The sequence below is a fragment of the Lactuca saligna genome, chromosome 9 (genome assembly GCF_052625555.1).
Source record: "Lactuca saligna cultivar CGN05327 chromosome 9, ASM5262555v1, whole genome shotgun sequence".
Lineage (NCBI taxonomy): Eukaryota > Viridiplantae > Streptophyta > Magnoliopsida > Asterales > Asteraceae > Lactuca > Lactuca saligna.
The window spans coordinates 183,724,732-183,739,933 of record NC_136425.1 but is presented as its reverse complement, the minus strand read 5'-3'; the positions used below and the strand labels follow the sequence as shown (position 1 = coordinate 183,739,933).

At 34.9% G+C, this 15,202-nt stretch overlaps 1 protein-coding gene across 1 annotated transcript; it reads right to left on the bottom strand.

Moving 5' to 3' along the window:
• Positions 1-1,619: 1,619 nt before the first annotated feature.
• Positions 1,620-5,580, bottom strand: LOC145015270 (putative sphingolipid transporter spinster homolog 2). The gene is made up of 16 exons (XM_078973723.1): positions 5,359-5,580; positions 4,604-4,773; positions 4,373-4,504; positions 4,170-4,271; positions 3,961-4,065; positions 3,793-3,868; positions 3,598-3,672; positions 3,331-3,433; positions 3,183-3,249; positions 2,997-3,088; positions 2,831-2,907; positions 2,615-2,728; positions 2,415-2,534; positions 2,193-2,321; positions 2,020-2,098; positions 1,620-1,936 (listed from the first exon to the last, which is right to left on the bottom strand). The coding sequence occupies exons 2-16, from the start codon at positions 4,660-4,662 to the stop codon at positions 1,803-1,805; spliced, it is 1,464 nt and encodes a 487-aa protein (XP_078829849.1). The 5' UTR covers positions 4,663-4,773; positions 5,359-5,580; the 3' UTR covers positions 1,620-1,802.
• Between the last annotated feature and the right edge of the window lie 9,622 nt (positions 5,581-15,202).

Genomic DNA, 15,202 nt, shown 5'->3' with positions numbered 1-15,202 from the left:
GATATTTGGGTGGGAAACTGTACGTTGGAGCTTTTTATTTTGTTTTCCTATAATTGTTCTCTTGGACACAAATATTAATTGTTTTGCTGCAAAGAGGTCAGAAAATGCTTGGAAGTGGGATTGATGTATCGAACCTCGAAGTGGTGCTTAGGATTTGCAATTTCAAAACTAATTTTTTTTTTGTTAGAGGTTAATTTCTCTAATAGATCATACTATTGGAGTTGAGATCTTAATAATGGGATGGAGTTTGTTGTTAAGGATGTCCGTTTCTGTATTGATGAGATCGGTTTAGTTTCAGTTAGCCCTAAAACGAAATGGAATAAAATTCTTCTTAAAAATGTGAACCTTTTCGATGAAGAGCCTCTTTGGATCATTTACCCACGAAAGATAATTTCCTAAAACGTGGCATTCACATTCCTTGTGCTTTATGCCGAATTTGCAACAATGTTTTTGAAGATACTCATCATGTTCTGATTGATTATTGGCTTCTCAAAAGTCAAATCTCTTACAAAGTTGGTAGATTGTGTGTAGTTGATTTGACGAATATATTATGTGTGGGTGACTTAGCTACATTTTTGGAGTCATTGCATTTATCTTCACATAATTACTTAGGGGTTGTTTGGTTTGCTGGAATCTGTTGGAATCGGAAGGAATTGGAATTTAATTCCATTGCTTTTCTATGTTTGGTTCAAGTTTTCAGAAGGAATTGGATTCCTAAATATGTCCAACTTTCCTTCCATTGAGGGAAAATAAATTTCATCTAAAAAATAAGAAAATTCAAATTCCTTCAAATGAGAGTGTTGAATATTACCATATTACACTTTTCATTTTTAACATTAAATATGAAAAAACACTGTCACTACTCGCGACCACCTCCACCACAACCTTCGCCACCACTACCCACCACCACCACCTCCGCCACCCACCCACCGACCCACCACCACCAACCATCCTCACTAATGACGACGCCACTGCCACCACCTTCTACACCACCACCCACCGCTTCTGTTACCATCATCACCATCGTTCAACCATTACTATCACCACCATCACCACCACCACCACCACTATCCATAACCTCCGTTACCACCTACACCAAAACCCTACCACTACCGTAGTTACTACTAACTCTATCGTCACCACCATCACCTTTATTGCCACCACCACCACCACCGTTGCCGCCACCTGCACCCACCACCACCACTACCACCGCCGCCACTAACACCCACCGCCACAACCACCACTGTCTCTACGATTAACACTAGTGATGTCACTACTACCACCACCTCCACCTTCATCACCACCACACATTACCACCATCACCACCACCATCACTTCTGCCACCATCGCCGCCGCCACCACCACCACCACCGTTTACTATTTTTATAATTTATATAATATATTTTTACATATAATTATAAAAAAAAAAAAGTAAAAGTAAGCAAAATCCAAAAATAGTAGTTCTGTCATTTTACACTATACAAATTTCCTTTTCCGTCAACCAAACAAAATATAATATTAAATTCAAATTCCATTTACTGCTAACCAAACAAAATATTGAATTAGATTCCAATTCAAGACAGATTCCAATTCCTCTTTAGTCTATGATTACCAAAAAAAAAAAAAAAAACAGATATTTTACATAATATTAACCCACGGAATATTTTACAATAGACAAGAGTAGTAAATCACAGTATGAGTAATGTTACAGTTACACCCCCTAAAAAGGAAAAGTTTTATAACTTCCCAAAACTGTACATTTGCCACGTGTCAAGTCCATCAATCTTTTCCTTTACCCTTTTTTATAGTGAAGCAGAAGCAGAATCTCCATTAGCCACCTTAGAATCAAGCAAAGGTGTCACATCTGGCTGCTCAACACTTGTCCCCAAATGCTCACTATCTTCTTCATATCTATCCACACTAGGAAGAAAGATACCTAAGAAAAAAAAACAAACCAATTCATTAAACTAAAAAAAAAAAGATGTTTTCATTTGTGGAAAAAGACTGATATGCCCTTACCTATAAACCATACTCCGGCTGCCAAAAAGAATACTGAAGTTAAGATCAAAGCAGATGTCCTCCAGTTATTAAGTTCGTCCTGTGAGTGTCACAGATAAAACTATTAGGAATCACTGATAAAATTCAAAATGAAGAATATTAAATAAATAAAAATAAATATGTAATTTTCAAACCTGTAGGATTCCGACAAGTGGCGAGGAGGGCACGTCACCAAAGATGTGAATTGACACAGTAGATATTGCCATTGATAATGGTCGTAAACTTGGTTTAACAGCATGGAGACATACAAAATTCACAGGACCCTGTTTTTATTTATTTATTTATTTATTTATCAGGATCTAAATGATAAATAAATAAACATAATTCAAATTCGTAGCAAGTTAATTACAGTTTACCTGAGTGGCAAAAACAAGAATCTCCCCAATTAAAAAGAGAACCAAGAAAACGTATAGACTGCTGAAACAAAAGGCACTAAAGCAAAACACTGCTCCAAAAAATGTTGCTATGGAAAGTATCTGCAAAAGGTAAAAATAATATAAATATTCAAAAGGTAAAAATAACTATTAATTAAGAAATTATAAATATAAATATGTACCTTAAAAGCATTGGGGATTGTGGAATTCATACGATCCAAAAGAACACTTCCTCCTATTGTCCCCACAATTCCACCAATAATTGTGACTCCTCCAAATAATAAATCAGCATTCTCCTATAAAATATGAAAAATCCAAAATGAACACTTTGGAAGCCTAATTTTTAAACTTTTTTTTTATTTCATAACAATTTCGGTTTCTATATAAAATGTTGTTACCATTTGATATATGCTATAACCAGCTTTTGGGCCCCAGTATGAATATGCACCAATGACAGAATTATACGCTATGTAACCTAAAAAGGAGCCATTAAAAAGTAGAAAATCAGCAAATAATAAATTGAGTGAGAACAATAATTGAGATTTGAGAATATTAATTAATTACCTACAACATTTACAACATATACTTTCTCACTCAAAAGAGCCTTCATATCTTGCCCAAATCTTGATAACTGATTTGAAGTATATGAAACATAGCTGCAAAAAAAAAAAAAAATGCCAATGTAAAAATAAATAATATAAATCAGGTTTTAAAGATGTAAATTTTATACGATATTGATTTATAGAAAACCTGGAAGAATCTTTCTTTGAGAACTCTTCATTCAACAACCCTGGGATGATTTTAGCATTAGACATGCCTACATAAAATGGAACTTGTAAACTATGGTGAAAAAAGAATGTTAATAAAATAGTAATTTAATAGAAATTGTTAAATTTACCTTTCATTTGCAAAGGTTTCATTACAAAACCCAAAATAGCAAATGGAAGCATTAGAATTGCTTCACCAAAAAATGCATATCGCCAACCTAAACCATCTCCAACCTATAAATCACATCACATCACAGAACAGAACAGGTTATACTGTATTTCACATGTCTGTACAAAAGACATAAATACCCTCATAATAAAAAAAGGTCCCTAGAATGCTTCTTTTATCATATCTTATAATCTGATCATGTCATGTCATATGAAATATAGTGGCATACCAATCCACCATAGACATAACCAACAGCAACTCCAGTAGGTATGCACATATAGAATATTCCCAGCCATGCAGTTCTCTATAAAACAAAATGAATATAAAGTTTAGCTGTTGAAATTATAAATTTATAAAAATAAAAAACTTATGAACAGAAAATATATAAATGTGGAGGATAATATTAGCAGGTAAGAAAGAGAACCTGAGCTACTGGAGCATTGTCATCAATGAATGGAGCTGCAAGACTTATAAAAGAAGCTTCCCCAACACCAACTAACCTAAAGACAACAATATTTCAGTTACACCAAAAAAAAAGATGTAAAATTTATGAAGGTTGATGGTGTTTGAAAGGGTAAAATGGTAAAGTTACATTCGACAGATAGTGATTGACCAAAAATCAACTGAAAGCCCACAACCAACTACAGCAAGTGTCCACACAGACAATCCAACTCCAATAAGTCTAAAAGGATTAATACTGTGCTCATATACAAAAAAAATATAAAAAAATAAAAAGATATCAGTGATTTTTGTCAATCGAGTGATGTTTTAGATTTAGAAAGAGACAAATTACCAACTTACCTCTTGGCTAAGGATGCAAATATTGGAGATGCAATAAGAAGTCCAACCATGAAAGCAGAAGATAGAATACCATCTTTAAAATTGCTTAGGTCAAATTCACCCCTGTAGAAAAGAAGGTATAAAGTTCATCAGAGAAATGATGTTATAAAGTTACTGATATTAATTAACTCACAATATCAGATGCTTGGAAGTAAAAGACTTACTGAATTCCACTACCATCTGAACACACATTATTCTCTGTACAAACTCTAGGGCTCCCATTTACACCATTAGTGGCAATTGCTCCTCGATCTATATAATTTACCATGTTGATCACACAGAATACCACAAGCAACCTGTTTGTTATGAGAATTTCCAGATTAGTTTTAGCTGGATTTCTTCTCAATTGATCAAGAAGTGAAAAGACAAAAAGAGAAGAAACATGAAGAATGTACCTTTTGGGAGTGAACCAAGAAGGAGCAGGATCAGATACTGAAGTTGGATCTATTGCCATTTTTCCCTTCGTCTCTGTCTCAGTGTGACACTAGGGCTTGAAATTTCTTGATCTTCAAGTCCTGTGTTTAACCTTCCTATTCCTAAATATTCATGTACGATTACTTTTTATCTGTACATAGATACAGTATATCAGTTAACTTATTAGTTGCTTCACATAATTGTAGTAGAAGAGAAGTTAAGAACCACCAACCCCCTTTTCCTCATTATAGTTAGTTTTTTTTTTTTTTTTTTTTTTTTTTTTCTGATTTCAGAGTTTATATTGATGCTGGTGTTGATATATGATGGAAAATGGAAATATTATGTCCAGTTGAGACAGATTTTCCAGATTCTATGTATGATTCCTTCTCAAAACCACATACAACCCAAATCTAACGATAACTTGTGCGAAATCCTTTTTACCATCATAGAACCCCAAATTTTCGGTGGTTATGATGGACAATCGAACCGAGAATCACCGATCGAGTTTGAGAAAACACAATTTGATGAAAAAAAAAAAAAAAAACTCGTAACTTGGCGACTGCTAAAGCACAAATTGAACTTACAGGAAGATGGACAATCGAACTGATAATCATCGATCGAGTTTGAGAAAACACAAATTGATGAAATTAATAGGAAAAAAAAAAAACGGTTAACTTGACAGCAGCTAAAGCAAGTAATTGGATTTGACTAAAGAAAAAAGCTTGACCGAACTTACAGGAAGGTGGTGACGGCCGACAGAGACGGTGATCAACGGCGGAAGATTTCGAATCTGATCAATACAATTTGAATATGCTGTGTGTGTATGTGTGTGAGAGAGAAGACGAGAGGTTTTCGTGGGTACACAGCCAATAGCGAGCGAGAGAGAGAGAGAGAGAGAGAGAGAGATTGGAAGACCGGGCAACCCCAAAACCATGTTTCTTTAACCAGACATGTGGATTGATGAGGATGGGGGGTTTTCAATTTTTGTCAAAAAAGCTCGGGATAACTTTTTTTTTTTTTTTTTTTTTTTTTTTTTTTTTTTTTTTTTTTTATAAATAGCTCTAAAGATCCTTTTTATAAAAGGATTTTTTTTAATGGTTTAAGATATATTAGGATGGTAAATAGATAAAAGTAGGGGTGTTGAACGGGTAAATTTTTCGGGTTTTGGGTAATTCAGGTTGGGTAATTCGGGTTTTTTCATGTTAAAAAAATTACTCGTTACCCTACCCAAACTAAATTCGGGTAATTCGGGTATCGGGTCGGGTTTAGGTAATTCGGGTATTACCCGAAATATATAATTTTTTTTTTAATTTCACCTGAAAATAAATTTAATAAAATAAATATGTCGTGCTTTATTAGTCTTGTTTATATAAACAAACGAAACATAAACGAAGTTACTCAAGCTTTAAACATTGAGATTTTTTAGTCAATAAATCATGAGATATCAAGTAATTTTTTAACAACTTAATCTAATCTAATAAGATGTTAAAAAAAACAAATACCTAAAGATCTTAATTTAAAAGTTTAAAATGTTTAAGATAAATGTAGCCATAAGTTTTGTCATGTTCTGAAGTTTCATTAAGATAATGAGTTTGTTAGTTGCAATAAAACCTATAATCAAGAAAACAATTAAGTTTTAAAGAACGTGATGATATTTAAAAATTACTTTTAATATTGTTAGTGTCGTATTGTCATAATAAATATATTTATGTTTTACAATAATGATATAGTTTAAGCGTGATCAAATGTCTGCTATATCGTACAAGCTCTACGAAAAAAAGGAATTTTTAAAATAATTCGGGTAATTCGGGTATACCCGAATCCCAAAACATGTACCCTTTACCCTACCCAAAAAAATCGGGTAACCCGATTACCCGGAAAAATTTACCCGTTACCCGATTTACCCGTTACCCGATTTACCCGATACCCGAAAAAATCGGGCGGGTAATTCGGGTAACGGGTATTTTCCACAGGGCTAGATAAAAGTTGTTTTTAAAATTATAAAGGGTAAATTACACGGATGGTCTCTGTGGTTTAGGGTAATCTGCGTGTTTGGTCCTTAACAACTTTTTTTTAACTTGGATGGATCTTATTATATATTTTTGTTACGCGTTTGGTCCATGTCGAAGATAAAATGACTATACTACCCTTAATAAAAAAATTTCTAACTTTTCTAATATATTTGTTTAATTATATAAATCATAGTTGTCAAAATCGCGATCCTGATCGTAGGATCGTACGATCCTACGATCCTAGGTATGAAAAACGATCCGGATCGTAAAAGGATCGTATTTGGGGTAGGATCGCAGGTAAGATCGTAAGATCGTAGGTAGGATCGTAGGATCGAGATCCGATCCGATCCTACCTTCCTTTGATTTTTTTTTTTTTTTTTTTTTTACCACTTTATGCCTTTTATCCTTTACCAATCTACCATTTATCATTTTTTATTGTGATTTATGATTAATATTTTGAAGATTTTATAACTTTTGAATGAAAAACTAAATGTTTGAAATAGTTTTCATGATTAAATATTATAAATTAAAATTATATTCTATTTTGTGGGATCTTAAGATCTCGATCCCGATCTTACGATCCCGATCTTGCAAACCCAAAATCGATCCTAGGTAGGATCCCGATCTTGACAACCTTGATATAAATAACATAAATAGATTAAAACAAATTATAAAAAGAAAAAAAGACTTAAACCTAAAGCACCCATCTTTAATTCTTCATCCCTGCATCTTTTCTCTCTAACGCCGACTCCACCGACAACCAACCTCACACCTTGCTGGAGATACAATCGTTGATTCTGCATCCGTCTTCTCTTCTCGGAAAACTTTAATGAAAACCAGCCACCGCCAACTATCTGCTCCACATCCTTCTAACGCACTTACAACCCTCCAACCTCGTGAAGTACCGGTGATGTTGGTCGATCCAACCATCGCCGGAAACATTGGAGCCCACAAAGCTACATTTATAATCGGAAATGAGGGTGTTATCTGTGAAACTTCCTTCCAGGTAACATCATATGAATAAAAAAACATATTCCAATCCTTTCTTCTACCCCTCTCCGTGATTCTCTTTCTGTTGTTATTGGTTCTCTCTATTTTCTCAGGTCTCTTGTGTGAGTTGTGTTTGTATTAAGGCTGTGTTTGGCGCGCCATAGCTAGCTGATAAGCTAGCTTATTTTTCGAGCTTTTTTATGTTGTCGTGTTTGGTAAGCCAAAAAGTAGCTGATAAGCTAGCTTTTTGAAAAGCTACTTAGACCAGCTTTTTAGGAGCTTTTTAAAAATTTTCCAAATACACGCCTTAATCAATTATAGAAACACATATTCTTACATGTCCTTTTATGTAATTTTATATATTTCAGCTAGTTTTACCAAACGTTATTTTTTATCAGTTAGTTTTTTATTTAACAGCTATGTTTTCAGCTATCAGCTAGCTTTTCAGCTAACAGCTAGCTTTTCAGCTAATCCGCCAAACATAGCTAACTGTACATGATGTGTGGTGTTGTATTGATTATATAGGATACTATAATCTGGATATAACTTTGTGATTGGTGCTGAAAAAATGGAGTCCACTTGAGCTGCACAAGAGGTGTTTGATGAAATGCTTAAAAGAGATGTTTCTTGATGCCCAAAATTATGGATATAGTTATCACCTATAACTCATCTCTGTTCAGATTAGCAAATTGAGCCCTTTAAATCCTTGTTTTTTTTAATTTGGAGGTTTATAAATTAAATCTTTTAATGATCTAATCGGTGGTTATGGGTTAAAATGTTTACTCACTCAAAATTAGTAATTTGAATCCTTTAATGATTTGATTTTGGAGAGACAACAGTCGTTGTTCCATTGGAACAATCATCTATGTTTTCTTTGGCTCTACATACCATGAATCGTCAGAGGCGGAGGGTTACCGGGGAAAGAAGAATGTGATATGAGGATGTCGATGTTAGAGCAGGAAAGAGATTGGGTGGGGATCAATTCATGACGGGAGTACTATGGTGGTGAAGACTTGCCGGTAGAGAAAAAAAAAGATGAGGAAGATCTCGTGGGATGTAGGATTGGGGTTTGCACATGGGCTATAGGCACGAGGTGAATGTGTAAATAGGGTGGGACCATAAATTTAATTATTATTTTTTTAATAAATGAAAAAAGTAAAAAATCCTTATAAGGGCAAAATAGTCTTTTTAGGACAGATAGGGACCAAGCGTGCAACATAAATATAAAAGTAGGGACGGCCCGAGTTAAAAAAAGTTGTTAGGGACCAAACATGCAGATTACCCTAAACCACATGGACTATCCGTGTAATTTACCCAAATATAAAAGTCTCAAAAGTCATGTTTTTATGACTTTTAAAAACAGATTTTTTTTTTCCTTTGCTCAAAAGCTCTTTAAAAAGAACTTTTTAACTTGACAAAAACCTTTTGCACTTTTTTTTTGTCTTTTTTTAAAAGTAAAAAGTCCAAAAGTTGTTTTTAAAGCAATCCCAAACACCCTAATGTTGTATTATTTTGGGAAATTTTTGATAAAGTCTTATTTTTTTTTTTTACAATAGAAAAATCCCGATTATTTAACATTTTATCCAAATTAACAAAACAATCTCTTTTTTTTTCAATAGGAAATAATAGATTATGTGGTTTTCCAAAAATAATGAAACTTTTATTTAAAAAAAAAAAGATTTAGGACTTTATAAAAAAAAATTCAAAATAATGAAATTTTTCTGCATAAAATGCAACATATTTAATGGATTGAAAATTACCATCCTATATCAACTACACATCATATCCTATTCAATTGTTTCATGTATCCATGCATTATGGATGGTCTAACCATATGTGTAATTGACATGATCATATTTGTTTTTATTAACTATATGTTCAAAATGTGAAATTTACATATATATATATATATATATATATATATATATATATATATATATATATATATATATATATATATAATCAATTGATGTTAGTGGATTCAAACATACTCATAGTTGTTTTCATTTGGTCGAATACATAGTGATAAGAATAAATCTTGTATGATCTATTAGGTTTTAAACAAATAAAACAATCAGAGACACAAAATAAAGATCAAATATGTGCTGAATGATTAAAAGTTATAGTCTCAGAAGATCGACAAATAACTTCTACTGTAGAGGCTATGTAGGGTTTACAATGCAAATTCACGATCACAAAATACGGTGCATGCATGCACCTTAAATAGTAAAACCCTAAATAAATCACGGGTGGACAGGCCCAACCCGTATACAAAATAGACTATATAAAAAGCCAATAAAGATGTAACACTAAATACCCAACAATCCCCCCCATTTGCATCAATTGAGGTGTGAGGCTCTTTATTATTGTGTTCGCTTCTGAGTCTTGAAAAGCTTGGGCATGATGCTAAGAAGTGTACTGCGAAAAGCTATGTACCATCTGAGCATGTATGAATAACACTTCTTCGCAGCATCATTGTTCGTATTGCAACTGCTTGTGATGTCCAAAATGTAGTTTCAGCAAACTGTAGAAAACAAATGTTTATCTGGCAGTGCGAACATGCATTTCTGCATATCTCCTATTTCTTTAGAACCTCTTCGAAACATAACTATCTAGTTATCAGTTTTGATTTTTCTTATTTGCATTGTAACATCTATAAAAATCATGCCGAATTTTAACTTTTTAAAACATTTTCAAAACCAAGATTATTACAAAACATGTTTCCAAAATAGTATACTGTCAGAGTACCCCAAAATCAAATCATAAAAAAACATGAGACATGAGGAGTTGTATGATCATGCTTTTGCTTTCCTGTGATCATCAGAAGTACCTGAAACAATAATCAATAAATATAAGCTCGAAGGCTTAGCGAGTTACCCCCAAAATACTAACACCATACAAATATAACCATATCATATAAACATATAAGCAAACAACATGCATAATGAGCCTTCATGTCACACCCCCAAACCAAGGATGGCGGAAACGTCCGGGGGTGGATAACTTCATGTAGAGTATCACAACAATGAGTATAATAGTGCTCAAAGTAAATACAACCAACACAAATATAATTGAAAACGTTACATCAAAGCACATGTTTACATGATTCATATCAATTACATTATGATACAAAATGAACTGTTTGACGATTTATCGTCCCATCCTCAAAATGTTGTTGATATCCTGTTTTCACTGAATTCCTGAGAATACAAGTAGTTTTGAAAAGTGTCAACACAAAGGTTGGTGAGTTCATAAGAGATTTCGTTAGAAAAGTAAATCGTTTTCCTTGTAAAAGCGTTAGAATATGTATCCAGAAAATCCGATATTTTCTTTAAAATTTGTGTAATGTAGTCTTATGACTGAAGACCAAAATGTATAATTAACCTTTCTTATTAATAGAAAATGTTATGTGCTTAAATGGACATGGACGCGTTTGAATTAAATGAAATTTCTGTATGTTCTCATGTTTGTTAATACTTTATATATATGTAGTCCTAAATTAGAGGACCGAGTAATAACAAGTATTGACCATACTTAAAGGTATAAATGTGGTTTCAAATGATGTGTAGTCGTAACTACCAAAACCAAAAGTGTACAGTAATATCTGTACTCATAGAGATAAAAAGTGATTTTAAATCGACATAAAACTCATTTAGGTTTTAAAAATAAAATCCCGTAAACTTATGGATTGTTATATCCCTATGTGAGTCGCTATAATCATACTATGACTATGTGAACCTGCCACGACGTTCTCAGGCGTCGCGAAAACTAAAATGACATTTGTCACCCGTAGACCTGCAGGTCCCACTGTAGCTAGCAGCAAGGTGTGGGGTGTCAAACCCAATATAGATCTATATACAAGTATCACGTTCTCCCTCAAGGAGATTCTGATTATAACTACCAAGAATTATATCCCGCACTCGGACGTACGGGGAGAGAGAGAGAGAGAGAGAGAGAGAGAGAGAGTCTCACAATATAGGTTAACAAGTTTACGTGAAATGTGTGTGAATATAAATCTTTCTTGTATGAATGTACCCTTTTTGTACGAGTGTGTTGAGTGATGTATCATAAACTATACCTATTATAGTTTATCTAAAATGTATGTAATATGTATGAACTCTTTTATAAAAATGTATTAGTGTTATGAATTTGTCAAACTATACCTTTATAGTTTAATATACGTGTTCTAAAATGAATGATTAATATTTATTATGAATTACTTAGTTTCAGTTCATGATGACAAACTAACAAGGAAACACATTCAATAATTAGAACTTATGATTATACACTTTGCTCAACATAATACAAAGTGTTATGATATTTACATGCTGTCGGTTAACTTTAGCCATTCTGCCCTGTTTTGGAAAAATCATACAAAGTCGAAAACTAGATCCGTAAATTCTGAGAGTTCAAAAAATGTTTCTAGTTTACTCATAATTTCTATCACGATTTTTAATGACCTCCAACTTGGGTGAGTAAGTCCAAAATCACAGACTGGTCCGGATTGTTGTTTGAAATGATAGGCAGTTTTGTAAAAATCACCATAAATTGTAGAAAAATCGCATGGAGATGTGCAAGTAGTCATTTTAAAGCTAAAAACTTGAACTATTTTCACCTTGTACAGTTTTGAAAAAAAAATGTTTAAGATGCCCAAAACAGTCCGTGAATGGAGTTGAACTTTTCTGATGAAGGCTGTTAGAAAATTTTAGTTATGTTCTTAGTGTTTTAACTTGTATTCCCCCCTCCCCTGAAAACTTGAGAAAACATGAAAATGTAGGGGTATGAACTCACCTTGAGTGATTTCAGTAGATAAGTGTTGAAGAAGAGAAGTATTCAACCCAAGAACACTTGGAGATTCGAAGCTCTAACACAAATATGATGGAGTTTGTGTAAGATATCCATGATTTGAGTGGAAATAAGTGAGATCATCATAAGGAGAATGGATTATGCTTAACAAATGTGGAAGAACACTTGATAATCAGCCTTGAATCTCGAGTTTGGTGGGGAAAAAGTTTGAGAGAAAAGTGGTGTTTGATACTTAGTGAATTGAGAGCAAATGAGAGAAATGAGAGAAATGAGGAGAGAGGATGTTTGTTCCAGCTCTAAAAACGTGGGAATGAGTGTAATTTGAGTGTAAGGGACATTGAAGTGACCTAGGTAAGGTGGGGAGGTGTGGTTAGTCAAAGAGTGGGTGTGGGGTGGTTGCTTGTGACATTGGATAAGGCAAAGTCAACACTCCACCTTTAATAATTCACCCATTTGATTTTTTATTATTTAGATAATGATTTTCATCAAAATATGTTTAAATTATGAATATTTATAGTTTATTATGTTAAAATATAGTTTCAGGAGAAAATCCCGCTTTAAAATCACGAAAAACGGGCTTAAAATGTTAAAAATATCAAAAAGGGGCTAAAAGTGACAAATTTCCGAAATCTGGCCGAGGTTCGGCCTTCTGATGCTGAAACCGAGAGGAGAGAGGGTAGAAACCGAGAGGGGAGAAGAGAGAGAGAGCAGGAACCGAGAGGGGAGAAGAGAATAGAGAGGCGCGAAGAGACAGGGAGGAGAGAAGGAGCAGAGACCGAGAGGAGGGAAGAGACAGAGACCGAGAGGCGGGTAGAGACAAAGACCGAGAGGCGGGTACAGACAGAGAGTGAAGAAGCGAGAAGCGAGAAGCGACAGAGACAGAGACCGAGACTCGGTCTTCGCTACAGTGATTCGGTCCTCCGGGTTCGGCCAACAGAGGCTCGGTTCGTCCAGGGTACTTTCGGCCTTAAGGAGCTTCGGCTCCTTAAGAAGGGTTTCGGTTCCTAAGGTCCTGTTTTCTCGTTTTTACCCCGTTTTAAGCCGTTTTTGACCCGGTTAAGGGTCGGAATGACCCGAATGATTCTAAAAAGTTACGAGAAACTTTTGAGAGAGATTTGGGAGAGATTTCTCACACTTGGAGAGATTTGGGAGAGATTTGACATTCTTGGAGAGATTTCTCATACACAGAGATATTTGCGAGAGTTTTCACGTACTTGGAGAGATTTGGGAGAGATTTGACATTCTTGGAGAGATTTCTCATACAGAGAGATATTTGAGAGAGATTTCACATACTTGGAGAGATTTGGGAGAGATTTGACATTCTTGGAGAGATTTCTCATACAGAGAGATATTTGAGAGAGATTTCACATACTTGGAGAGATTTGGGAGAGATTTGACATCAAGAGAGATAGAGTGAAAACGATTGAGAGAGGTTCCATGTGTGACAATTGTGAGTGTCCGACATCGCAATGCATGGTTCGTAAACCCTGTTAAGCCTTGTTTAAGGATCTTACACACTCCCGATGAGTATGCAACTTTGTTTTATCGGTTTGGCTCGCCACGTACCGCAATTTTAGGTTAAGGAGATCTAGGTGTTCGCACTTTTTGCTTTATGATTTCTCATTAGAATAGAGAGTTATGTAGAAGTTTCATAATGTAAATTCTAGTACCCAAGGGCAAATTGAGTCAAACGGTTTGACTTGCTGACTTTTGTTGACTTTGACTTGACCGAAATTTGACGGTTGTCACATCATCCCCCCGTTAGAGGGAATTTCGTCCCGAAATTTGAATTTAGGCAAGGAGTAGGCATGAATAATCAAGCCAAGAAGTGAGGATTCTTTTTAATCGACTGACTCACGTGCTCCCATGTGACTCTACGTCCTTGGTTAGTATTCTAGCGAACTTTCACTAATGGGAAGTGGCGTTGTTTCATCCGCTTGACCTCGATCCATGGTCACCATGGTTCTTCCAAGAAGGTGAGGCTCTTGTGGAACTCGATCTCGTCGAGGGGAATTGATAGAGTCTCGTCGGATAGATACTTCCTGTAAATTTGGGACGTGTTGGGTAGGGCGCACTTTACCAAGCTCGCGGGAGTAGATTGAAGTAGCGAGTTACAGGGCTGATTCTGACAAGAATCTCGAAAGACACAATTATTTGGGGTATTGGCTTTCCACGCTTTCCGAAGCGTACTAAGCCTTCCCAGAGTGAGTGTTTCTAGAGGAATTTGGTCGGTTATAATGGAGTTCTAAAGGTTTCTTCTTCTTGCTTCTCTTCCTGTCAAGGGTTGCTCCCTTTAGGGTCAAAGTTGGGAGGGGGGTCTGTATTTTTCGAGAAGTTCCTAAGGAACTAAGACGGTAGGTCAGTGAGACCCAAAATTTTGGCGTATTCCTGCTAACGCCTTCGGTGCTGACTGTTTCTCAACGGTTTTGATCAATTGAAAGGGTCCTTATGAATTTCCACCTTGATAACGATGTGTCTTGAGAATTGAACTCCTCAATTCCAAAACTCGTATCTAGAGAACTTTGGGTAATACTTCTCTGATCGTAATGCTTTCGTGGTTTGTTGTAGCTGCTCTCCTTGGTTTCCTTCTTACTACGAGGGTAGATAAGTAAGTCATTTGTAATGACGATGATGAACTAATCCTAGCAAGAATGGTATATCCTATTTGTTACTTTCATGAATCCTACGAGTGGGTTTGGTCCTATCCGAGGGTTATCACTACGAACTTTCAGCGTCTGCATCGAAATTGGAGGATTGTTCTCGGTCATCCTT